The sequence below is a fragment of the Aspergillus pseudodeflectus genome, assembly GCF_044049435.1.
Source record: "Aspergillus pseudodeflectus strain CBS 756.74 chromosome Unknown BJX68scaffold_48, whole genome shotgun sequence".
Lineage (NCBI taxonomy): Eukaryota > Fungi > Ascomycota > Eurotiomycetes > Eurotiales > Aspergillaceae > Aspergillus > Aspergillus pseudodeflectus.
The window spans coordinates 174,945-197,451 of NW_027263824.1; the positions used below are offsets into that span (position 1 = coordinate 174,945).

General features: G+C 53.2%; 15 protein-coding genes across 15 annotated transcripts; 7 read left to right on the forward strand and 8 right to left on the reverse strand.

Annotated features, from left to right (window-relative positions):
- Window positions 1-116: 116 nt before the first annotated feature.
- On the forward strand, window positions 117-1,407 carry BJX68DRAFT_244276 (uncharacterized protein). The gene has a single exon (XM_071041280.1). The coding sequence runs from the start codon at window positions 338-340 to the stop codon at window positions 1,298-1,300; it is 963 nt and encodes a 320-aa protein (XP_070895424.1). The 5' UTR covers window positions 117-337; the 3' UTR covers window positions 1,301-1,407.
- A 930-nt stretch (window positions 1,408-2,337) lies between these two features.
- On the forward strand, window positions 2,338-3,135 carry BJX68DRAFT_270384 (alpha/beta hydrolase; the record flags this gene model as incomplete). Its single annotated transcript, XM_071046634.1, has 2 exons — window positions 2,338-2,751; window positions 2,797-3,135. The coding sequence occupies 2 exons, from the start codon at window positions 2,338-2,340 to the stop codon at window positions 3,133-3,135; spliced, it is 753 nt and encodes a 250-aa protein (XP_070895425.1).
- A 229-nt stretch (window positions 3,136-3,364) lies between these two features.
- On the forward strand, window positions 3,365-5,109 carry BJX68DRAFT_157907 (uncharacterized protein). Its single transcript, XM_071036798.1, has 2 exons — window positions 3,365-3,641; window positions 3,688-5,109. Exons 1-2 carry the CDS (start codon window positions 3,593-3,595, stop codon window positions 4,956-4,958), a joined length of 1,320 nt encoding a protein of 439 aa, XP_070895426.1. The 5' UTR covers window positions 3,365-3,592; the 3' UTR covers window positions 4,959-5,109.
- Window positions 5,110-5,259: 150 nt separating this feature from the next.
- gliT (thioredoxin reductase gliT) lies at window positions 5,260-6,396 on the reverse strand (the record flags this gene model as incomplete). Its single annotated transcript, XM_071046635.1, has 3 exons — window positions 5,260-5,517; window positions 5,581-5,887; window positions 5,948-6,396. 3 exons carry the CDS (start codon window positions 6,394-6,396, stop codon window positions 5,260-5,262), a joined length of 1,014 nt encoding a protein of 337 aa, XP_070895427.1.
- Window positions 6,397-6,768: 372 nt separating this feature from the next.
- On the reverse strand, window positions 6,769-7,416 carry BJX68DRAFT_244281 (uncharacterized protein; the record flags this gene model as incomplete). Its single annotated transcript, XM_071041281.1, has 2 exons — window positions 7,299-7,416; window positions 6,769-7,206 (listed from the first exon to the last, which is right to left on the reverse strand). Coding segments are annotated over exons 1-2 (331 nt in total), but the record flags the coding sequence as incomplete, so codon positions are not given.
- Window positions 7,417-7,431: 15 nt separating this feature from the next.
- Window positions 7,432-9,049, reverse strand: BJX68DRAFT_244282 (uncharacterized protein). Its single transcript, XM_071041282.1, has one exon. The coding sequence runs from the start codon at window positions 8,409-8,411 to the stop codon at window positions 7,611-7,613; it is 801 nt and encodes a 266-aa protein (XP_070895429.1). The 5' UTR covers window positions 8,412-9,049; the 3' UTR covers window positions 7,432-7,610.
- Window positions 8,450-8,851, forward strand: BJX68DRAFT_270388 (uncharacterized protein; the record flags this gene model as incomplete). Its single annotated transcript, XM_071046636.1, has 2 exons — window positions 8,450-8,564; window positions 8,622-8,851. The coding sequence occupies 2 exons, from the start codon at window positions 8,450-8,452 to the stop codon at window positions 8,849-8,851; spliced, it is 345 nt and encodes a 114-aa protein (XP_070895430.1).
- A 1-nt stretch (window position 9,050) lies between the features above and the next one.
- On the reverse strand, window positions 9,051-10,013 carry BJX68DRAFT_244283 (GNAT family N-acetyltransferase). Its single transcript, XM_071041283.1, has one exon. The coding sequence runs from the start codon at window positions 9,937-9,939 to the stop codon at window positions 9,220-9,222; it is 720 nt and encodes a 239-aa protein (XP_070895431.1). The 5' UTR covers window positions 9,940-10,013; the 3' UTR covers window positions 9,051-9,219.
- A 59-nt stretch (window positions 10,014-10,072) lies between these two features.
- BJX68DRAFT_244284 (uncharacterized protein) lies at window positions 10,073-11,205 on the reverse strand. Its single transcript, XM_071041284.1, has one exon. The coding sequence runs from the start codon at window positions 10,795-10,797 to the stop codon at window positions 10,372-10,374; it is 426 nt and encodes a 141-aa protein (XP_070895432.1). The 5' UTR covers window positions 10,798-11,205; the 3' UTR covers window positions 10,073-10,371.
- Window positions 11,206-11,580: 375 nt separating this feature from the next.
- Window positions 11,581-12,630, reverse strand: BJX68DRAFT_244285 (peptidylprolyl isomerase). Its single transcript, XM_071041285.1, has 4 exons — window positions 12,324-12,630; window positions 12,092-12,261; window positions 11,910-12,041; window positions 11,581-11,856 (listed from the first exon to the last, which is right to left on the reverse strand). Exons 1-4 carry the CDS (start codon window positions 12,358-12,360, stop codon window positions 11,707-11,709), a joined length of 489 nt encoding a protein of 162 aa, XP_070895433.1. The 5' UTR covers window positions 12,361-12,630; the 3' UTR covers window positions 11,581-11,706.
- Window positions 12,631-12,766: 136 nt separating this feature from the next.
- Window positions 12,767-15,444, reverse strand: BJX68DRAFT_278145 (uncharacterized protein). Its single transcript, XM_071048475.1, has one exon. The coding sequence runs from the start codon at window positions 15,286-15,288 to the stop codon at window positions 13,156-13,158; it is 2,133 nt and encodes a 710-aa protein (XP_070895434.1). The 5' UTR covers window positions 15,289-15,444; the 3' UTR covers window positions 12,767-13,155.
- An 891-nt stretch (window positions 15,445-16,335) lies between these two features.
- On the forward strand, window positions 16,336-18,028 carry BJX68DRAFT_270393 (uncharacterized protein; the record flags this gene model as incomplete). The annotated part of the gene is made up of 2 exons (XM_071046637.1): window positions 16,336-16,450; window positions 16,506-18,028. The coding sequence occupies 2 exons, from the start codon at window positions 16,336-16,338 to the stop codon at window positions 18,026-18,028; spliced, it is 1,638 nt and encodes a 545-aa protein (XP_070895435.1).
- A 300-nt stretch (window positions 18,029-18,328) lies between these two features.
- Window positions 18,329-19,377, forward strand: BJX68DRAFT_244288 (uncharacterized protein). Its single transcript, XM_071041286.1, has 2 exons — window positions 18,329-18,546; window positions 18,621-19,377. The coding sequence occupies exons 1-2, from the start codon at window positions 18,485-18,487 to the stop codon at window positions 19,042-19,044; spliced, it is 486 nt and encodes a 161-aa protein (XP_070895436.1). The 5' UTR covers window positions 18,329-18,484; the 3' UTR covers window positions 19,045-19,377.
- Window positions 19,378-19,554: 177 nt separating this feature from the next.
- BJX68DRAFT_278147 (uncharacterized protein) lies at window positions 19,555-20,474 on the forward strand (the record flags this gene model as incomplete). The annotated part of the gene is made up of 5 exons (XM_071048476.1): window positions 19,555-19,824; window positions 19,892-19,996; window positions 20,064-20,166; window positions 20,196-20,230; window positions 20,264-20,474. 5 exons carry the CDS (start codon window positions 19,555-19,557, stop codon window positions 20,420-20,422), a joined length of 672 nt encoding a protein of 223 aa, XP_070895437.1. The 3' UTR covers window positions 20,423-20,474.
- Window positions 20,475-20,655: 181 nt separating this feature from the next.
- BJX68DRAFT_270395 (PAF acetylhydrolase family protein) lies at window positions 20,656-22,300 on the reverse strand (the record flags this gene model as incomplete). The annotated part of the gene is made up of 2 exons (XM_071046638.1): window positions 20,656-20,840; window positions 21,238-22,300. The coding sequence occupies 2 exons, from the start codon at window positions 22,298-22,300 to the stop codon at window positions 20,656-20,658; spliced, it is 1,248 nt and encodes a 415-aa protein (XP_070895438.1).
- Between the last annotated feature and the right edge of the window lie 207 nt (window positions 22,301-22,507).

A 22,507-nucleotide genomic window follows, 5' to 3' on the forward strand; every position in this document is an offset into this window, starting at 1 on the left:
GCGCTTTCCAGATTGGGCAGCGTGATCGTTGGCCCCCGGCCGCCGTTGGATACTTGAGGCTTAGTCTTTGAATTTCTTCGTGTTGCCCCTATCCGTCATTGGCTTGGAGTCCCTGCGCCTCTTACCCTTGTCTGATCTGCTCTTATACGCCGAATGAGTTTTAGCTCAGCGTCGCAGCTTGCAAACGCCGACCTCCGTGTTACTGTCAGAATATATAGACCGCGCACGGTACGACCTTAGGAACTTCAGCAAACAACAACACTTAACAGTCTACCGTTCCTGAAATCGACTCTTCAACGCTTTTCGATCTCTCCCACGGTCAGAACGCACCATCACCATGCTCTCCTCCCTCCAAAAACGAGGCGGTCCATACCCCTCGACCACTGCAGGTCTTGGCGGCCTACCCAGTAACGACATCGATACTCCGATCTGCGCCGTCTTCCTCGTCCTCTACATCTGCTTCGCTGTGGTCAACATGACGATCCTCCAGAAGAACAACCGAAGAAACCACAAGTTCCTTCTATCCGGCATGCTGTTTGGTTTCTCTATGGCTCGGATAACCACTCTCATCCTGCGCATCGTATGGGCAAATCGACAACACAACGTCCGCCTCGCCATAGCAGCGAATATCTTCGTGAACGCTGGCATCCTGTTGATATACATCATCAACGTGATCCTCTCCCAACGTATTCTCCGCGCCAAACAACCACAGATTGGATGGCATCCGATTCCGCGGATCGGCACCAAGGTTCTATACTACCTGATCCCCGGAGCGCTGGTCATGGTCATCACCGCAACTGTGGTCCAAGTCTACACCCAGAACCCCGACGTCCGCTCATCCTGTCGTGATGTACAGCTGGCCGCCATGACATACCTCCTCATCTTCACCTGCGTTCCCCTCGTTCACATCGCCGCCGCGGTGTTCTTACCACGACGTACGGACGAAGAGACATTTGGCGAGGGTAGTATGATGGCCAAGATCATCATCGTGACACTCTCGAGCTGCATGTGCATCCTGGTCGCAGGCTTCAAGGCTGGTGCCAACTGGAGCGCCCCGCGGCAGCTTTCTGACCCGGCCTGGTACCATTCCAAGTCGTGCTTCTACGTCTTCAACTTTATGCTCGAGATCCTCATCCTGTGCCTGTTGACCTTTAGCCGCATCGACAAGCGTTTCCACATTCCGAATGGCTCGACCAAGCATGGCGACTACAGTCGCACGCAGAGCGAAGCGTCCGATGTGACAATGGCCAGCCCCGAGCCTCAGACAGAGCCCAAGGCAGAGCCCAAGGCACAGCCCTAAATTTTCTCTCCGAAATCATTCCGTGAGCGTTTCACAGCCATAGACTTTAGCATGTATAGATAGCGATGACCTAATACTTAATACCACTCCCGTCCAACTCTTTTTCCATCCTTCTCTCCGATCTTCCCTTCCAATCGGTAAGAGATATGTCGCAAACACTCCCGCAACATATTTATGTGGAACCTTTCCGGAACCCTGGACACATATCCCTAACATAAGCGACTCAACACAACAGCCAGCCATACATTGAGGCTTCCTGCAGTATGACTCGGACAACGCACCTCTATGCAGAGTGACTCAGGTGGCCTCTCTTGTTTCAGCTAATTCTCAAAGAGATTCAGGCGTTAAGCCTCCGAGTCCGTCTCCGATCAAAAGGCTGTCGGCGAGTCGGGGGTGGAAATCGCCGACCAGCGTTCGGTCCAACTGAGGTCCGAGGATTTCCGAGTTTCGCACGAGCGGACGAAAAACGCATCCGAGCAGAACAAAGCGCGACTGGTCACTCGATTCCAACCAAGCTTTTAATTTGTCCATCGTCCAGCCTTATGAGTATCTGATTTCAATGATTCATGGATGACATGGTACAGGCACCATGACGCCAAGAATCGTACTTGAGCGGAGAAAGACAATGAATCTGTCCGGCGCCACGATTGCTGGGGCCATCTCAACTGACTCGCGCGTCATGCCATACGCCCAACACATTTCATCCAGATCAGCAACACCGGTTCGACGAGAAACCATGCCGTGAGACAAGATAAACAGAAATTCGCACTGCGTCCGACGTCTTTGTTCAACATGAAAAGGGCAGCGTTTATAGCTTCCTTTGAACATTCTGTCGAATTCCATCTGAGGGCTGCGACGCTGCGATGCCGACACCCGACATTTGGCCCCCAGCGCGTGATGCACGATTCGGGAACATGAATCTCTCCGTTCTGACTCCATGCAGGGCACCACAGACGGACATATAATGCATGCTTGCGACATCGAGCTTATCTGAATGTCACAGTTTTCGATCGAGCTCCTCAACATCACTCGAGACCATGGTGGCCGAGCAACCAACGATACTCCTCATCCCAGGCGCCTGGCACCGAGGTAGCACCTTCGAGCCTGTCGCCAAGATACTCCGAGAGCAGGGATACGAGGCTGAGGCCATCACTCTGCCTTCTGCCGGCGGACCATCATCGACCACTGCCTATGATGACGCTCGACACGTCCAGGAAACGTACCTTACCAGCCTGGTGGCGGAGGGCAAGGAAGTCATCATTGTCATGCACTCATACGCCGGCATCCCAGGCACGGAGTGTGTGAAAGGCTTCGCTCGCAAGGACCTTGCTGCGCAGGGCAAGCAAGGTGGGGTCGTCGGGCTTGTTTACATTGCGGCATTCCTGGTTCCGGCTGGAGGAAGTGTCGCGACGTTTTTGCCGGATGGATTGGATTCTTTCATGACATTGAAGGTTAGTCGAGCTCTTGGGACAAGGATGGGGATGCTGACCATATAGGATGGCAAAATGTATCCCAAGAACCCGAGGGAAATGTTCTACGGCGATCTCGACGATGAGGCTGCCTCAAAGTACCTCGCCGAAATAGTGCCTCATGCACCGGAAGCTATGCACACTCAGCTGACATACGCTGCTTACCACGACGTACCGACCAGCTACATCTTGTGTGCTCGCGACATGGGCTTCCCGCTCTTCGCGCAGCAAAAGATCGCCGGAATTCCCGGCGAAGGGGTGGTGCGGACATACACTGTCGACGGCGGGCATTTCGCCATGCTCAGCCAGCCGCAAGCCGTGGCGGACGCGATCCAGGATGCTGCGACGAGACTAGACAAAATCTGACCTGATCATACGTTGTTGTAAATAGCAGCAGAATAAATGTCCAGACTCCATACCCCGCTCCAAAAGAAGCAAACATTCCATATGCTATGCAATGCCATGCACTCCTCACTCGTCTGATTGGTGCAACATCTCGGACCCTGCCTCAACACGAACGGACGCACAGCGCGTCACAAACATAGCCTCTGTCAGGACTGCGATCCGAACCCTCATGCAGAATTGTTTGCGATTGTCTCACGCGGATCGGCCAGAGGCCAATCTTGTTGCTCGCCAAGGGCGCCGTTGCAGCGCATCTGCGGGATCTCTGCAGAAGCCCCGGTGGCTGTCCAATGGGGCGAGTCAGGTACCCAGTCTGCAGTTTCAGACCGAGTCGAGAACATTCATACCCCGGTACCTAGGTACGGTATAAGATCAGCGCTGGTTCCCGCGATGTACCCCTCTTGTTGTCAGCATCGTCGCCATGTTGTTCTTCGCATTGCTTTTCGGCCTCGTTGCCGGCCAAGATGATGGTATTTCCCTAGAGACTTGCGGGACAGGCAGATCTGACTTTAATAGCCATCACCAGCGAGCAGTGGCTCATCACTCTCAACACGACCATCTTCTGGCCAACCTCCACAAATTACTACTACGGTCCTACAACTGGCCCTAAAGCTTCTGTGGTCTCCTGCAACGCCGGGTGGATTGAGTGGTCCGGCCGTTCCAGCGGCCTGTGGTCTCTAGGACCAACTTCGTCTAGCACTTCTCTGGGATCCTATGCAACGAGCGAGGGCGCCTGCCGCACGTCCGTCTCGCTCGAAGCATGGTCCGACACACACACCGGATCCCTGACAACTCTGTGCGATGGCGTGCCCCGTGCCCTCGGTCCCCGCGAAACCGTCACACGGTACTACCCGGGCGACGGCGAATGCGTGACCGGCTACAGCACATTCACCGAAACCGAAACATTCTACCGCGAGCCCCCTCCGCCCTCACCAACCTGCCCTCTGGAAACAACCGACTGCATCACAATCTGGCAAACCTACTCAAGCCTCTCGAGCGCATACCGCAGCGCAAACCCGACCACCACACCCGGCGACACCAACAGCCCAATCCCACCCTACGACTGCCCGACCCCGGCGCGCGAGTACCCCGAGGAAAACCCGTGCTCGAACTGCCACTTCCTCCCTGGCACAGCAACACTCTTCTACTGGCCCGTGACCACCGCCAACGGCGACCTCTGCCTGCAGAACGGAACGACCGTCCCAGCGACGGGACCCAGCACGGCAATCGTCGACGGCGCAACCTTCGTCTCGCCAACCGCCTACCTCTCCTTCACGACAATCTACGCCTGGAGCAACCGGCGCGGCCACGCGGGGTTTCAATGCGGCGTCGACCACTTCGACCAGGTCATCAGCATGGATCCTTCAACCCTTTCCTCCGTCCGCCACCACCGCAACGCGAAATACCCAACATACGGGACTGCATACCCCTTCAACTTCGCCGAGTTCATGCCCCAGGAAATCGGCGAATACACACAATCTCTAATCCCCTGGCCGCAGTTCCGAGGCGGCGAGCAGTGCCCGCTGAACGACGACGACACGTGCACGATTATCCGCGACGATTATACGCCGTGGCTCCTGCTCCCCGAGGAAGTGAGGCAGATTGATCCGGGCTGGACGGTTTGCGATCGCGATTGGTATATCCCGCCTGTGACGATGGTTGCGCTGGATGCGGAGACGGTTACGGTTACGCAGACTGCTGTCCCGACGGAGGAGGCATTTTTCGCGGAGGCTGTACCGCAGGGGGGTGTTGCGGCTGAGACGCCGGAGCCTACGAGGGGGTGGTAGATCTCGCTAGTACTATCAGTATGGCATCAACGGAAAGTGGAATTGAGCTCATTAGTAGTGCTCGGATATCGCGCGATACGGTACATTGACAGCAGTTATCACAGTCTCTGAAAATAGGCAGATCTACAGAGTATATACAAACCCCAGTCGTTCCTTCCTCACCAACCCCGCCTGTAACCGTACCTTCCCGATCAAGACCAACTCTCCAGGTTGCTCCTTCCTAACCAAGACCAACCGTTGTGCCACGGTCATTCCTTCCCAAAAAGGTTCACTTCCCAGCCCATATCACCCTAGGTAACTATCACAAACTCGCTTCCCCTACAAGCTCCGGCGCCTGCTCCGCCTGCAACTGCCCAACCAACCCCCCCGCGACCATCGTCCCCGAGTAAATCGCAGGCGTAACCGCCTTGATAGGACCAGCGATATCCCCCACGGCAAACACGCCGGGCATACTCGTTTCGAAGAACGGTTGGTTTACCTCAATGTCCCCACCCTGTGTCATCTTTAGGGAGAGTTGAGTGGCGAAGGGGGCGTTTATCTTTGTTTCGGGGGCGTAGACCTGGCCCTCAGTTAGCGATTGTCCGATCAAGGGGGAAAGAGATAGGGAAGTAAAGAAACGCACCAAGAACCCCTCCTCCTTCGACTCATTATCATCGAAATGCACGCGCACCTTTGCGCCCTCGGACATCTTTTCGAAGCGGGCTATGGGCCGGTTATCGATGACGACGTTGAGCCCCGCAAGCTGGTCTTTCAGTTCAGTAGCGACTGCCTCGTTGCCGTTCGTATACGCAGTGACGCTCTCCGAAAGGCGAAGCGCCATGCGCGCAAGATGCGCACCGCGACCCATCTTGACAATGGGTCCCATGGCGAGGAATCCGACGCTTTTCTGGCCGCGCTCTTCGTAGCCGTCGCAGAAGAGGCAGTGGAAGCTGTCATTTTGTCAGTACAAGATCCGAAGACCCTTTGACGGGAAGGTAAAAGCAACATACATATTCCTCCCCCAACACTCCTCAAAACCCTCAATATCCAACATGACATCTTTCACCCCAGTTGCAAGAACAACCTTGCGCCCATACCACTTATTCCCCTTGCCATCAACAGCCTCAAAGAGACTGCTTTCAGTCTTCATCCTCCGCACGCTCTCAACCGTCTCATTCTGGAACTGCACTGTCGCATACCGCGCCAGCAAATCAGCCTTCCCCTTCGCGCGCAGCTCCGCGGGATTGACGTGGTCCCACCCAAGGACATTGTGCATGTGCGTTGCGCGCGCATTGCGGTAGACACCTGAATCGAAGACGACGGCTGTGTGGAGTTGGCGGGCGAGGCCTGTTGCGACGGAGAGGCCGCCTGGGCCGGCGCCGATGATTAGGGCGTCGAAGAGGGTTGTTGTTAGGTTTGTTGCGAGGGACATGGTAAGAAGGGGGATTGTCAAGTTCATGGTTGTTGGAGTCGTGTGGATTGAGGGGGTATTTATACCTCTGTGTTCGTGGGTTCATGGACTTATGATGAAAGTGTGCGATATGTCTGCGATATGTCTCCGGATTGTGACGCTTTCTATAGATTCGCCAAGTATAGCGGACAAGTCGATCGGGATAGGGACCTTGCGAGCGGCTGCTGTGGGGCTGATTGGCCCGGAGACATTCTATACAAAGCCTCCGAGTTTGTTCTCAAATGCTCTCATCCCCAGGGTAGCACCCAATAAAATGCAATAAAAAGAATAGAAAGAGAAGCTATAATCCTAGAAAGAGCAATAAAAAAAGGCAAAAAAAGAAAAACAAACTAGATTACTCTATTAGAACTGGTAGCTGAGGAAACATACAAACATACTAGTTATACAGAGCCTCATAATATACAATTTGAAGAAGAGAAAGAACCTAGCTTTTCGCTTTTCGGTTTCCCTTTCCCCTGCAATCCACAAACCCCTACATCAACTTGGCATAAATCTTCCCCGCCTCATCGAGTTCCTCCTCATTGCGCATATACTCCTTGAGCCTTTGCAGCGTCGAAGACCTCCGGCGATGATGCTGCGGCTGAGCGGGGATCGCGATCTCAATGTCCTCCTGGCTCTCGCGGCGCTCGAGGACGGGTTTCTCTTGTTGTTGCGCCTCGTGGTGGTGATGAGGCTGGAGTGTGCGCTCGAAGAAGCTCTGGTGCTCGGTGAAGGATTCTTTGCTCTCTGCGTGGAGGGTTGTCGGGTTGATGGTGGGAGGATTTGGGTTGACGTTGGAATGAGTGGGATTTGGATTGGCTGTAATTGGGAGACGTATTAGCAGGCTGAACTGAAGTGAAGTTATGGATGGGATGTGTGTAGGTAGGTGCTGGAGGGGTAGGGATACGGGCCTTTGGACATGGTTGTTGCTGGGTTCAATGGGGTAATGTGGTAGGTATCATGAAGAGTAGTAGGTTCTAGGATGGTATTTTCTACGAGGATAATGTTCAACAAGGAGCGATGCGGGGAAGCGCCGGGGTATTTGAGCTGCTGTGGGATTATGCTTTGCGTGGCGAACGTGGCCACCCAGAGTTCCCAGTCGCCATGGCGTCACCACTCGTCTACGATCTGAGATAAGGATCCAAAGATTACATTTACTACCCAACCAAGCATTACCAACTCCAAGTATCCAAACTCAAGATCTCGACCAAGATATAGTCAGTTTACAGCCTTGCGTTTCCCTTCCTAACCTCCCTCTCACTCCACTCCCACAACTCCCTCCCCATCTCCTCACTCCTTACATACCGATTAAACCCCTTACAAATACCGACAGGCACATAATACGCCCCATTAACCAGCTCATCCTTCTTCGCCCCAGCAGCCGCCCAAAGCTGATTCCTTGCCCCCGCATCAACCTGCGTCCCCACAGCACCCAGCACTCTACTCCCCAGCGCTGCAACGGGATTCCGCCTCCCGATCGGGCCGTATAGATCCGTTGCGATGAGCCCCGGGTGTACGGAGACGGATGTGATGGAAGGGTATCGGCGCGCGAGCTCCGCCGCGAAGAGGATGTTTGCAACCTTACTCGCACCATAGCGCGCGTGCGTGTTGCACCGTTTCAGCCTTTCCTGGTCGAGGATTGTGTCAAATGAGGGCGCGAGGTTATGTCCGATTGACGAGAGCGAGACGACGCGGACGTCGGAGTCGGGCTCCTCCTCTGCCGTCCGGAGGAGTGTGGGCAGGAGGAGCGTCGTGAGTAGGAAATGTCCAGTGTGATTCGTTCCGAGCTGGATCTCGTGGCCGAGGTCTGTTTCGCCGGGGGGCAGCGACATGACACCGGCGTTTAGGATGAGGATGTCCAGCCGGTGGGATTGCGCTTTGAACGATGCTGCGGCGTCGCGGACGGATGTAGTTGAGGAGAGGTCCAGTGGGAGCCATGTTAATGTTGTATTCGCATCAGGGAGATGCAGATAAATAGCCGGCATTCCCTCGCCCCTTATTTGATCGTATCTGCGACGCACCATAAAACGGTCAAGTTGTAAGCGAAATGTTCATCACAGCAATGGCCTCGTTCGCATTCGCGAACCTCAACCCGACGAATTATCTCGGCGGCGTCAGTTTTCGGCCGGAGCGCGATATCCCCGATTTAGGGGGGAAGGTTGTGCTTGTTACTGGGGGTGAGTATCGTATCGAAAGTTTTATTCACATTGAATTGTGATTGACGAAAAGTCTAGGAAACGCCGGCCTGGGTAAAGAGACCATTCGCCAACTATTACAGCATAACCCAGCACACATCATCTTAGCCGCGCGCTCCGAGCGAAAGGCGCAGGCGGCGCTCGACGAACTAAAAGCATCTGTGCGAAAAGCGAAAATAAACCGACCGAGTCTGTGTCACGATAAACCTGTCTGGCTGCGCAGCCGCGGCGGATCTGCATCTTGGGTCGATCACATTCACAAGCCGTAGTGCAACTGTGGAGGGGTGGGAAGACTGGGAACGTCATTGTCTCTGACTCTGTGGTTTTGCAGATCTATCCTGCGTTTCTCTGGCTGCTTTTTGGTGGGCGTCGTGGTCCGAGGTTGGCGGCGGGAGCTGGAGGCTGGAGGCTTGGCTTTTCTCGGGGCTGAGGATGATCGGTGGTGTTTTCATCGTGAGGTAATCCAGTGCAATTTTTGATGCTTTTTCGCGTGTTCTGCTCCTTGTTGAGATATACACGATTTATGCAAATGCACAGCTATGCAGGATATCAAGACCATTGCCATCTATTTCTAGCCATTGAATACACATCACAGCGCCATTTTCCTCCTCAACTCCTCTAACCCCCCCAGCTCCTCCTACAGCCTAATCTTCACCTGTTCCCTAATCTCCTCCATTCCCTTAATCTGCTTCCCATCGCCATCGAAATTCCCCTCGTCCAACCACGTCTCCAACACCTCCTTCACACTCTCCTTCCACTCCCCATCCACAATCGAAAACCACGCCGTATCGCGGTTCTTCCCCTTGACGACCATATGCTGTCGGAACAACCCCTCATACTGGAATCCCAATCGCAGCGCCGCGCGCTTGGACCCTTCGTTGAGGTTATTGCACTTCCACTCCACGCGACGGAAGCCGAGTGTATCAAAGGCGTATTTCATCAACAAAAAGATCGTCTCCGTCGCGCCCGTCGTCTTCTGCAGCGCTTTCGAGAACATCACGTGTCCAATCTCGAGCCGGCGATGGTCGACGGATATACTCATCAGCGCGACATATCCCACGGGTTTTTGTCCGGCCGAGCGATTGTCGAGGATCGCGAAGAAAAGCGGATCGCTCGATGCGCTCTTCGCGCTTAGGTCGCTTTCCAGGTGCGGCAGCTCATCGTAAGGCCCGTCGGGGATGTATGTCCATAGCGCTTGTTGGTCGGGCGTGTCGTTGTTCACCAGGGGGAATAGTTCTGGGGCATGCGAGGGGTGGAGTGCGGTGAGTGTTACGGTTCGGCCGGTGAGGACGGGCCGGCTGGGGGGTGTTGCTGGTGGGATTTCGGGGGTTCGGGAGCGGGTTGCGATTATAGTCATTTTGAATGGATTGGAGATGGTGGGCTGGGGAATTGAGGTGTGCAAGTGTCAATTGATCCAGTCAGGACCTGGTAGGTATGGTATATATATACTTGGCTTCTGGAACGTTGACTCATTATTCGCGCTAGGCTGAGCCATTTCCGCCCGCCGTTGCGCGGTCCGGAAATTCAACTATGGATACCGATACGTATACGCGACGAGCAGCAGATATGGTATCACGCCACCAGAACATCGCAATCAGGCTAAATACATTCGGATCAAGATCCAGACTCCACCACCACCGCGGCAAGCTATCAATCCGCAGTCCCCGACTATAGCAGGTACCTACTCTGTATATAACCAGCAGAAAATCACACCGCAGTATCACAACAAGCTAGGTACATCCCGAGATGATGCCCAAATACTAAACTTCCAGATTTCACAGCTCAAAGCTCAAAGCTCCCCCTTCTCAACACCCCCCACAAACAAAAACCTCTCACCCTGCGTAAACTCCACACACTCACTCTCAGCAGTCCCGGGCCGATCCGTCCGTCTCTTAACATCAACAAGTGTACACTCATCACACTCCGCAGTCGTACACGCGCCAAAGTACAGTGGGGCCTTTGCGTCAGGGAGCTCGGCGTAGCCCACCAGAGACGCGTGGTAGTGTTCGGAGTAGTAGGGCTCCTGCGGGATCTCGAGGCAGGTGTCGCCGGCGTGCGGGGACCAGGAGAACGCGGTCTGGTCGCCGGATTGCAGCGGGATTGGGCATGAGCCTCTGTTTTCGGTCGTTATGGTTCCGGAGTATTGGGCTGTTGCGATGGAGAGGAGGGAGAGGGTGAGGGGGGCGGAGAGGGTTAGATGGGTGAGGAGTTTCATGGTGAGTGATAGATCGACGGGTTGGGTTGGATTGGATAGGAAGGTTGCTTGGTAAGCAGATAGAAAAGCTGTAGAGTTGGTTGTGGACAGAAGAGAAGTTCCGGAGTTGGATGATGGATGGATGGAAGAGGAGGCGCCGAGTTCAAGGGTCTTTTATACCTCGCGGACTGCTCCAAAGCACCCTCATCACGCTCGCAATTACCCAGTCCAGAATCCTGAGTTGGCGATCTGTTCGCATTCAAAGAAATGCATCGCCCATGCAGCCACGTATGAGGTATTCATCTCGTAAAATCTAGCCAGTTCAGGCCCCGCAGCTCTTTGAACGACGATCTGGCCTCAGCACCGTGGAATGAGAAACGCATCACATTGGTCTATATCCCTGTCCGACTAGTGTTGGAGATATCCGAGACAAAGAGATTCCCTCAGGCAGCAGAGAATTGCATGGGGGCCAACGTCGATCAGGGTCGCAGTGGGCCAATTGCTATTGGGAGCAGCAATAGTCTGTTGGAAGGGTGTCGTATACTACGGAGGAGTGTTGGTTAGGGATAAATTTCCTTTGGTCGAGGCTCCTGAGGCTCAGCGTCGAGCTCCGTTAAGGCGGGGGAACACTTGACTGGCAGCGACGAATGATAGAGCCATCACGACGAGGTTTCCAATGATTTGCGCAGCATGTACAAGGAACGTAGTAACCCCCTAATTGGAAGAGCGTCGAGCGAAATAACGTTGTGTACCTGTTTTTAGTCAAGAGCAGCCTATCAGCGTTGAGGTCTACAAATGGAATTATTGTCTTCCAATTCCAAGCTTCGATTCTGAATCTACCTAGATCAAAAAATTCATTCATTGGATAGCCAAAAGTTCACCAAGTAAGTGTGGCTTCAAAAAGGCATCGAGTCATAGATAGTAGACAGTTTAAACAGTGCCGGAGGCGGCGACCTCGATAAGGCCTTTGGTCTTACCGCTGGAAGATCCGAGCTTCTCAACGGCCTGGACGACATCCTGGCCCTTGACAACCTCGCCGAAAACGACGTGGGCACCGTCGAGCCAGTCAGTGACAACGGTCTAACCCTGGATTAGTGATCCATTCAAAATAAAAAAAGTGTAGAGCAACGTACGGTGATGAAGAACTGGGAGCCGTTGGTGTTCTTTCCGGCGTTGGCCATGGAGAGGAGGAAGGGGCGGTCGTGCTTGAGAGTGAAGTTCTCGTCGGCGAACTTCTCACCATAGATGGACTTGCCACCAGTTCCCTGCAATCCTTAGCACCCTGTATTATTCCTCAATGGCCGGCGGTACTCACGTTCTGGCGGGTGAAGTCACCACCCTGGAGCATGAAGTTGGGGATGACACGGTGGAAGGGAGACCCGGCGTAGCCAAAGCCGTGCTGGCCGGTGGCTAGCTCACGGAAGTTCTTGGCGGTCTTGGGGACGACATCGTCGAAGAGCTTGAACTCAATGCGGCCGAGGGGCTCTGGAAACTCGATTAGCATTGAACCGAGATTGGAGGGGAATGTGGGGGGAGAAGAGGCGTACGCTTGTTGTGAGTGACGTCAAAGTAAACGTTGGCCATTTTGAAGGTTGAGAGAGTGTGTGAGTGCTAGTCTCGGTGGAATGAAGGTGCGATGCGAAAGTTGCAGAAGATCTGGGTTTTTAAGTGCTCGAGATGGAGATGCGGGGCATTACGGTTGCCCCGCCTTTGTCAGCACGCCGACCGCCTTCACCCGACTCCGGTGAATCGACATCATGCTACCTTGCGCGGTCCTGGACTATAGCTCGTCTATTAATGCCGCAGGTGGATTCTCAGGTGAATGCCAATCGGCGAGGGAAAAATCCCAGGACTTGCGTCGTGAGCGGTGGAAGGGTCTTCATTCGTCGATTCCGAACTCTGCTCGGGTGGCGGAACCTCGTTGTTCCGGGACAAAAAATGCCCCTCACCAGCTCCCTCAACACCTTGCGAGCTGGAGCTCAGAGCTTGACGACACTACGTCAAATCTGCTTCAGATATTTACTGATCGGTGATTTTACATCAATTCATCTAACTCAGCCCTTCAAGTCTATTCAGGAGAACGGATAGCTGGATATTCGTGCTTCAATTCCATTCTAGGCCAACCGAGCTGAGCTGAGCTCGAGCTTCTGTGGGTTTGCGGGTACGTCATTTAGCCCCGAATTGCACCAGAACATTCGAAAGTCCCCAAGGTTGCTGTTCTTTTTGGAGTTGGCATACTATTAGGTCCGCACCGTAAGTACGGAGTAGTTTACTATTAACTTCAACCTCGATGCGAAACTGTTTTCTCTTTGCAGTGGCGATAAGGCTGACACTCCTCCGAGCCCCTCGCCAGGAACGCCAAGAACAATGTCCTCCATATCAGCGTTCGGATGACTGATACCCCCTTATCGCGAGAATATGAGCCAACGCCCAGTCCTGATCATTCGCATACGGGTCTAAGTATCCTCCCTTCCTGCCGTCGACAGTGGTCGGGTAAATATGCGCACAATACCCCCGTCCCTCCTCGGAGAAAAGGACCAAGTTTCCCCGCAGTATCCCCTCCGCACGCCTTTGGTACGAATCATCTCCCGTTGCCTTGGCATAGTGATGCATCGCAATGCCCGTCAGGGTACTCCAATAATGCGGGAATGTGTCTCCCCACATCCGATCCTTGCCAAACCAATACCCGTCCCAGTGGCGGATGGCGATATCGTGGAGACGATGGTCTGGCTGTCGACCGTTGAAGGCTTCGAGACGATCAAAGTGGCCGTGTGCTGCGTCGAGCCAATCCTGGTCCTGGGTATACCGGTACAGCTCGAGAAGGATGATGGCCGCGGGAGCGACAATCGACTGCTCATAGTTCACCTCTGAGGCTGGGTAATTCTGTCCGACTTCGGCAATGCGTTTGCCATGCGCTGTCCAGAGGGCCAGGAGACGCTGAACTGCCTCGTCGTTCCCCGATTCCTCAAAGTAGGTGAGCGCCTCGTAGATCGGTACGTTGATTGGGTAGTAGTCGCTCGCGTCGTCCTGCACGTAGAACCGCTCGACGGTATCCAGCAGTCGCTGGCTAGGAGTCGCCGTGTAGTTGCCATGGCTGGTTGTTACCTTGTTACCCAGCTTCGCCATCTGAAGATGCAACTGCATCACCCAAGGCCAATTGTATAGCCGGAGTGATGCCGTTCTTCCAGAATCAATCGGCCAGGAATGGACGTACCCCGTCGCATCCTGGAGTTGATTATTAACATAGTCGTAGTAGATGCGAAGAGATTCTTCGACTTCGGCGTCAGAGTTGGACTGCAGCCAGCGACCAATGAGAACGCCCATGCCAACTCGTTCTCGCCCGGTGTTTCGGTCGGATGAAGTGTCGAATGTCATGATTCCCTCCATCTGATTGTCGTACACAGCGTACGCACCGGCTTTGGATTTATCAGAGAAGTCGGTACTTAGTTGCTGCTTCGAAGTGATGAACTTGATGCGGTTGGCAATAAGCTCATCGACGTCAGCGACGACGTTGAGAATGACAGTGGAGTTCGTCTGAATACCGTCATTGTCCACGGTGAACGAGATCTTCTGCTGCCCTGTCTTGTCTGCCTTGATGGATCCTGAAAAGGAGCCCTTCTGCGGTCCCGCCACAAGATCCACGCCATCAGAAGAGATGGTTGCTCCACGGCGACTCGACACAGTCAAATTGACTGCTTCACCGGCAACAGCAGTCCAACTCGATGCTTCCGCTTGGAGAAATTGGTCCGACCGTTCGATACCCTGCTCGAAGAAATCCTCCCAATCGTCGTGCCAGAACAGGGACCAGCAGATCCGTGTCGACTCGCCAGGCTCGATTCGCGGAGCATCGGGATGCAAAAGGAAGAAACCCCGTGTGTTTGAGAGTGTCACCACATTCCTGGCCTCGATACTATATCCTGCCAACGCGCCCTCCGTCAGGACAAGACCAAGGTGCGGCCCCCGCAATCCCATCCGGGTCAGTTTCACCCATGAGGAGGCTCCACCGTTTGCCCAAACATGTGCATGTGCGCGGTTTTCCAGCACATCTTCTGTCGTGGTATAGTGATCGTTGAACGGTGTATATATCGCGAAGGACTCGGTCGCCCTATCGTTGAGCGTCACGGGGTCATCCCCAGTATTTGTGAATGCGTAGCACTCATCCAGACTGCCCGAGCGCTGATCAAGTTTCCTGGTCACGTCGACTTTCAATCCATCCAAGGTGTACACGGCGCTCATGCGATCATCCTCAACACGGATGTGCGGTTTAGTCCAGAATGTCCGGTGGAGACTTCCCCAGTCGACGTACCCAAGTCCCCATCTGCTGCCAGGCGGCTGCCACGGTGTATTATCCGGACCGCTTATCCAGCTCATGGACGCGTTGTCCTTGGGATGTACGATCGACAGCAGAGCGCCAGAATCGGGGTCAACGCCGACACGAAAATCTTTCGATTTCATGTACTGTACGGCACCTGCGGTCGATGCCCATAGAAGGGCCAGAGATCCGAGCCGCATGGTCAGGCCTTGTGCAAAGTACTCTCGAGAACGTGGATACCGACGATTTTCCTTTCCGTCTCGTAGAGGGGTTACCCAACACCAGAGGTAGGACAGCGTTATATCTGCCGTGGCCTTCCTCGCGACATCTCCGTCCGAATTATCTTCCCGTTACTTGTAACCCCGCATAAACTGGAGATTGTCACTGGCTCTAGAGGGTTGGCTGTGGAGCTCGGGGTAATCGAATCCGGGGAAACGGTTAAATTCTGAATCTTGGCTTGACGATCAGTTTTGGCAATTTCCCTGGACCACCTGGCGGACTTTCATTCAGCTTGATGTGGTCATTGGTCATATCGCAACAGAGCCGGTGGAATTGACCTGGGTGGTTGGAGTTTAGGACCGCAACTCATAGAGTATGGGGCCTTAGGGCCCAGACACGGTCTTGCTAAAGTGACCTGGCCCATAGACGTCTACTTGGCGCCTCAGAGATGGTAAATTGGCTGCGGAACTTATCCTTATTCATCATGGTCTAGACTATCTTTGCCTCCGAAGGTACTGAATCCCAGGTCGCAAACGACAGAAGACGAAGCAGAATTCCGCACGTGTTGAAGAGCAAGAGATGAACTAACCGCCGCAAAGGAGACAAAGACTGGCAGAAGCTAACCCCCATCCAAGCCAGCTGGCGAGTTCGGCTGTGTTGCGCAAGTTGAGGTCGGGACTCCATCCTCGTCGAGTGACTTATTTCAGGGACCATGCGATGCCTTGCAAACTAGAAAGTTCATTTATCGCTATTGCCCGATTCACTCGACACTGTGGGATTAGAAACCCTTTTTCGGACGTTGCTGACAGCCATGGTGTGAGATGTGTTTGTTCGGTCACCCCTGGCCATGGTTGGATAAGGCTTTGAATGAAAGGAACAAAGGCTGCCACCCCGGAGGAGTATGCCCGACTGAGAACTGGAAAGCCCACTATTGCCTGAAACATTTTGATTCTCCTCATCTTTACATCCGCTTATTTCCTAACATCGACAACGCGGACTGTACAACGCACGAACAGCAAATTGGCGACATGGCACAACCAAAGAGACTTGCCGAGCTTCCTTGGGAGATCCTCAATCTGATCCTTTGCGCCATGAGCAAGCAATCGAACATCTACGAGATGATGTGGCTCCGAGAAGTCTGCAGTGCGTACCTCCATACAAACTGGATGCCATCTTCCCTCCAGCTAACCCTGCTTAGAGACTTTTAAACAACATGCCAACCATATCATCGCAAACAGAGCTGACTTTGAGAGCCACAACGGACTCATGTATGAGTTCCGAGCGTTAGATAAGCCGGGGAAAAGGTGGTTGAGATTCCCACACGATATCAGAATTCAGTACCTGAAGCGCCTAAGGGATATGGAGCCAGCTCCAGGCGCTCAGCCTCGCTGTTACCTCTACCTCTGGCTGAGCGAGATGCAACAGCTGGACGTTTTCAAGAATATACGCCGTGACGACCAACCGCGCGTCGTAGATCAGTTGATGGCCGGCGCCGCGCTCGGCGAGTTCAACCCGTGGAACTTGGCGGCGACGCAGAACGTCGATATTCACAGGCATCGGCGGAAGGTACCCGTTGATGGATGGCACGATATGTGGGCGCAGGAGTCCACCGAGTCGATGTACTATAGCCTTTTGGTGTGCAGGGCGATTCAAGATCGGGATCTGGTTGATATGGAGAAGTGGCTGAAAGAGTGCGGAAGGACACCTCTCTTCACTGTCCGGTTAAATCTTGGACCCTTGAAACTTGCCGCGAGGTCTGGCAACAACGATGTAATCAAGATGCTGCTGCGATTCAACTACCCTCCTGCGTTTGATGCTCCGTACGAGGGCACTCATCTCCTGGCGACAGCGGTGCAACACAGCAATCGCGAAGCAATGGAAGTATGGATGGGTCATATCAAAGACGAAACCGACGAAGGCGTCCTCGGCGAATTGACACTCGCAGTCCGCGCCGCCGTGATGGGCAAAAACACCTCGATGATCGACCTCATCCTCGACAACTGGAACGGCGACAGACAGCCACTAATGTATCAGGGCCTCCTCAGAGCCATCTTCCTCCAAGATCTCAGCACAGTCGAGTTCATCCTAAACGAAACGACTCTCGATCCATCCTTCCGACCAAGAGGGCTTACCGAAGGCCCAATCGCCAAAGCGATCAGAAAATGGACTCCCGAAGCGGGAACGCCCATCCTCAAGACCCTTCTAGAGCGCGGGTATGATCCAACCACCACGTACAATGAAAACGAGGACGCGCCGCTCCTCGTCGCCGCGAAGAAGGGCGACCACGAGCTCATCTCTCTCCTACTCCATCACGGCGCGCGCGACGACTCACACCGCTGGTCCATCGTCCCGACGAAGGGGACGCACCCAACCATAATGCGATATGGCGTGCTGCACGGTGACGGGAAACTCCTCCACCTCCTGCTACGCAAGGGGCTTGATCCCCGATTCGAGGTTGAGCGTCGCATGTATAAAGTCGTTGTCCCCACAAAGAGGGCGCCTTCGCTCGGAGACATATGGAAAGCCCTGCAATGGGAGAAGAATTATAGAACGGAGGGAATTGATCTTGAGCAAGGTGTTGATTACAGTGTCAGGCTTCTCCATCAGCCTCTCCAGGCTCCGCACACTGACGTACCGGAGATGAGTAGGGAGGAGGCCATCAAGCGGTGGAGGGAACAGATGCAGAGGGTGGAGCGAAGGCTATCGCATGGGGATGAATGATGACCGGGATGGCCGTGTCGGGTTGTTGTGGACTTGGGGAAGGCATATGAGCCCCTGGCACTCGCGAGGCGTCACATGAAATCTCCAGGCCAGTAATCTCCGAAGTCTTTTTCTAAAGAGGAAAATGGACCTAAGCTAGGAAGCGGGATAACACCCTATACATCTCTTGGCGAGCACGGCCGATTCGTGGCCTGGAGATCAAGTAAAGTTGCGTTAAAGGGCATCTATCTAATCAGGCCTATTAAAATCTCATCACTAATCCCTCCGAATCATAAGTTATTTTTTTTCCCCGATCTTGATCTCCGCTCAAGGTCTACCGTTGTCACCGTATTCAAAACACAGCGTTCCAATCGAACCATCACCAGCCGACAGCTACAGTCCTCGGTCCCACCAGAGATATAGAGACCCCGAGCCGCTTGCCCGTTCGGCTGAACATGGTCCTCCGTTAGCCTCACCATGCCACCATCCCAACTTTGCCAGCTACACATTCAATCCCCCTTCGCCACAACAGCTGACCTGTACTCGCTCCCATCCCACCAGGCTACCCCCCTCGCTCATAATAAACATACTAACTTTGTGTGCAACTCTTTAGCTTCGTCTGCCTGCTCGTTCCCGCCTCGTACATCCCGCAAGTTATCCAAATCGCCAACAGCCACAAAGCGACAAACTCTGCAATCTCCGGCTGGTATATTATTCTCCTGTCGACCAGCGCCACCGCACACCTCGCTGCTCGTGTAAATAGCATTTCCAGCTCTGAAGCGTGGAAGTGCGTCCGCCATGGTGAATTAAAAGGGCTTAATGGTTTCTCCGCCCTTGTCGTGTATATCCAGCCGTTCGTGCACTGGGTGACCGCTATAATCCTGCTCGAATTCTACGTCGCCTTTCGTACAAGGGCTTCCTCTGGACATGAAAGTCACGTCAGCGCGACTACACCCTCCAACTCCGCCATCCTCGCCATCGTCCTCACACACGCCGCCATCACCTCCCGTCTGCTCTCTACCTCCTCCAACAGATGACAGACAAGGAGGGGCCCATTAATAACACCTTTATCTTCATTCTCCACACATTCTTGGAAGTCTTTCTCCAGATAACTGGCCTCCTCACCTCGCTCACAGCATTTATCCCGCAGATTCATCTTATGCTCACACGGCCTCGTGATACTCTTCCTTTTGGTTAGGGCAGCTTAAGTACACTAAGCCTTGGTCTTCAAGTCTTCACATTTACACTCCTCGCTGCCTCGCAGGGGTGGAAGACGAGGCCCCGCCCGTTGCCGTGGCCGGCAAATGTAGAGAGTTGGATTCAGCCCGTTCAGACCTGGGGTTGGAAATGGTGGTTTGGGTTTTTCTTCCGGGGTGGGCTTGCGGCTGGGTGGTTGGCGCTCGCCGTGTCACAGCTGGTTGTTTTGTGTGTTGCTCTTGGGCTTGGTAGTCGTGCGGGTTATATTGCGCTGTAGATTTACAGATCTATCCCTTTCATCTAATCAATAAATTCATCTCCTTTCTAAATCCAATCATCTACAGAACGTGATGTATTCTTTAAGCGACCTACTTAATATCGCAAACCCAATTCGCGCATTTGGTTTGAAGAGCTACAGTGTTACTACTCATCCAAACGAGGTACTTCAGATCCCCTCACAGGACAAAGGACGCTTTATTCGAATTCATGCCTACAACACCCTCAACAGGGCTACCCCTGCCCCGGTCCTCGTCAACTTCCACGGTAGCGGATTCGTGAACCCTCTACACGGAAGTGACGACCAGTTCTGCAAATACATTGTTAAAACAACTGGGTTTGCAGTTCTAGACTGCTCCTATTAACTCTTACTAGAAAATAAATTCCCCGCTCCCGTCCATGACGCTGAAGATGCGGTTTCGCTTGGTTCTTTCATACCTGGAGAAATTCAACACTTCCTGGCTGTTGATCCCTGGTTTTAGTGTAGGGGGAATCCTTTCCCTGGTTCTTAGCTTGGTGGCCTTCCCGCAGGGCACATTAAAATGTCCTCGTGATCTATCCTCCTACAGACATGATCCAAGAGAACACGGAGAAGACTGCCCCTGATACATCAATAGATCCTGCGCCCGTCGAGCTGTTAGATGCTTTCATACAATGTTATTACGCGAATCCCGAAGATGTAAAGAGTGTCTCACTTTACTAGCTATAATCCCAGCGAAGAAGTTCTTGGGTAGGATCTTTCTTGTTACTGTTACTTGTAATTAACTTTATCTTAAAGGGGAGCCACTCGGGAATAGGATAAGAAATGAGACGAATAAGCATATTGAGATGCACCGGTATGAGGGCTGTGAGCATGCATTTGATAAGGATTATGCGAAGGGATCTATCCAGGAACGTGCAAAAGATGACATCTATGAAAGGGCGGCTGCTTTCTTGACATAGTGAATGTTCTCTCTTTCTAGGATTTTTCAAGTACAGTTCAAGCAGTTAAAAACCTGATCTTAAAACAAACCTAATAACTCTACCTTTATGCTCTTCTCTGGATTCTCTAGATACTTTTGATCTTGCGCGGCTCATCATACCCGTCATTAAACTGGTACATTAATTGTAGCTGATCACAGAAAGAATAAAAGTGTAACCTAGTCACCCTCTAGAACAATATTCACAGCCAACCTCTAGTCCTTCACAACTACGGTGTCCCCATAGGACTGCCATAGGTGGTTCTCAACGATACCCATGCCCCTTACGAGCGCGTCGGTGGGGATGGGCGCATTCTGGTACTCTGGTGTCTTGACAAATCCCTCTAGAATGCGGATGAAATATCCCGCAACCTCAAGGACATTCGAGGCGCTGGTTGTTCCTTTGGTGAAGTTGGTGGTCGAGTCAGTGGGACATTATGTTTTCCCCTAGCCCGGGCTAATCTAGTTATTGAGAACTGAAGGTATGTTACTGCCTACTTGTCTATGTCAATAGTCCAGCGCCGGGCCATAAGCTGTGCTGTTTATGTATTTTTCTGGATATGTTTATTAGTTTATGATGGTATATGACTGCTTCTATATTGGGTGTGAATAGTCCTTGAAGGGCATAATATAAATAAGTACTACCTGCAACAGATGTGTTCAGCCTAATTATTTATATCTTTTCCGTCCTCAGCGTTGGAAGAAGAAAAAAAGCGAGTGCTCTCCCCTACTAGCACTTTTTTACGACCTCTACCTCCGGATAAAGCTCTAGGTAATTCGGCAGCCTCTCTGGCGAACCCTGGCAAAACCCTTCCTCCAGAAACCCTTTAATCACACCTTGGATAACTTCCAACGCCCTCTCCCCACCCAAAGAGCCAATCATAGCCTTTACCGCAGGCACCTGCCTCCCATCCAAGCCCAAAAGATCCAGTAAAGACGGCAAATCCGAGAATGTATAATGCGCCGCCTTCTCCAACTCCAGCTCCACCACCCCGCCATGTCCCCAATTATGAATAAACTCTGCCCACGAAGGATCGGTGACATGCGTCTTATTCTCATGACCGAAGAGCAAGAAAGGCCGTTCATCATCATCCCCAGGTCCCTGGCGGACTACAGGCCCATACATTGACCCGTCCAGATTAATCCCCGCACGGAACCGAGAATCCTGCCGCATCGCTTCGGCTGCTGCGGCACCACCGAGTGAGTGGCCGAGGACAGCGACATCCGCAGTCCTACTGACCCGAACACCCATAGCGCCTAGGCGCAGCTGGTCGAGTACAAAGCTCATGTCGCGCGCACGAGCGTCAACATCCAATGGGACAAGGTCATCTGTGATATTCGCGGCGGTCACGACGGTTCTGTCCGGGAACTCAAGGAACTCCGTATCATAGGGATGATCGATGGAGACGACGATATATCCAGCGCTTGCCAGGGATTGCGCGAGGATGGTGTAGAAGAGGCGAGTTGTGCCAAGGCCGGGCGAGAAGATAATTATAGGGAATTTTCTGGGCTGGGTCCTTGAATGTGGGCCTGGGGGATCTGCGCAGGTCTGCAGCTGCAGTGAGGTTAATGCGCCGTCGGGGATGGTGAGGCCATATGTGGTGAAGAGATCCGTGTAGAATTTTGCTGTTGCGGCGGGAATGTAGGGCCTTGGTTCGAGGGGGGTGCAGCAGATTGTTGGAGTGAAGATTGTGGTTAGGACTGCGCGGTAGTCTTGGTTAGGGGAGAAGGGATCGGTTCGGGTGGTGTCAACTAGTTTTGTGGTTTTGCGGTAGACGTCGTAGGGGCCAAGGGGTTTGGGGAAGAGGAGTGAAGAGACTGATGCTGCCATAAGAGACAGAAGGTAGGGGAGTTTGAACATTGTGGTTCTTTGATAGACTCCGTCTTCTGGAAGAATAGGCGGTCGCGAGGCTTAGTGGTAAGGGCAACCAGTGCTACCATGGCTTTATATACACTTGATAGCGGGGAAAGATCCAAGGCCCACGGGTTAGATCTAGTATTACTCAAAATAGAACTTATCAGGCGGAAGATGAATTCTGGATCTTGGTAGGGACTCGTAGGTTGTCTG

Bases quoted from the DNA above. Each gene is read 5' to 3' on its own strand.
- BJX68DRAFT_244283 (XM_071041283.1), bottom strand. From the start codon at position 9,939: ATGACTATAATCGCAACCCGCTCCCGAACCCCCGAAATCCCACCAGCA.
- BJX68DRAFT_278145 (XM_071048475.1), bottom strand. From the start codon at position 15,288: ATGCGGCTCGGATCTCTGGCCCTTCTATGGGCATCGACCGCAGGTGCC.
- BJX68DRAFT_157907 (XM_071036798.1), top strand. From the start codon at position 3,593: ATGTTGTTCTTCGCATTGCTTTTCGGCCTCGTTGCCGGCCAAGATGAT. The intron at 3,642-3,687 runs GTATTTCCCTAG...TGACTTTAATAG, and splicing joins CGTTGCCGGCCAAGATGATG to CCATCACCAGCGAGCAGTGG.
- BJX68DRAFT_244285 (XM_071041285.1), bottom strand. From the start codon at position 12,360: ATGGCCAACGTTTACTTTGACGTCACTCACAACAAGC. The intron at 12,042-12,091 runs GTGAGTACCGCC...TAAGGATTGCAG, and splicing joins GTGACTTCACCCGCCAGAAC to GGAACTGGTGGCAAGTCCAT. The intron at 11,857-11,909 runs GTACGTTGCTCT...ATCCAGGGTTAG, and splicing joins GCTCCCAGTTCTTCATCACC to ACCGTTGTCACTGACTGGCT.
- BJX68DRAFT_244282 (XM_071041282.1), bottom strand. From the start codon at position 8,411: ATGGTGCGTCGCAGATACGATCAAATAAGGGGCGAGGGAATGCCGGCT.
- BJX68DRAFT_244288 (XM_071041286.1), top strand. From the start codon at position 18,485: ATGCCACCATCCCAACTTTGCCAGCTACACATTCAATCCCCCTTCGCC. The intron at 18,547-18,620 runs GTACTCGCTCCC...GCAACTCTTTAG, and splicing joins TTCGCCACAACAGCTGACCT to CTTCGTCTGCCTGCTCGTTC.
- BJX68DRAFT_244284 (XM_071041284.1), bottom strand. From the start codon at position 10,797: ATGAAACTCCTCACCCATCTAACCCTCTCCGCCCCCCTCACCCTCTCC.
- BJX68DRAFT_244276 (XM_071041280.1), top strand. From the start codon at position 338: ATGCTCTCCTCCCTCCAAAAACGAGGCGGTCCATACCCCTCGACCACT.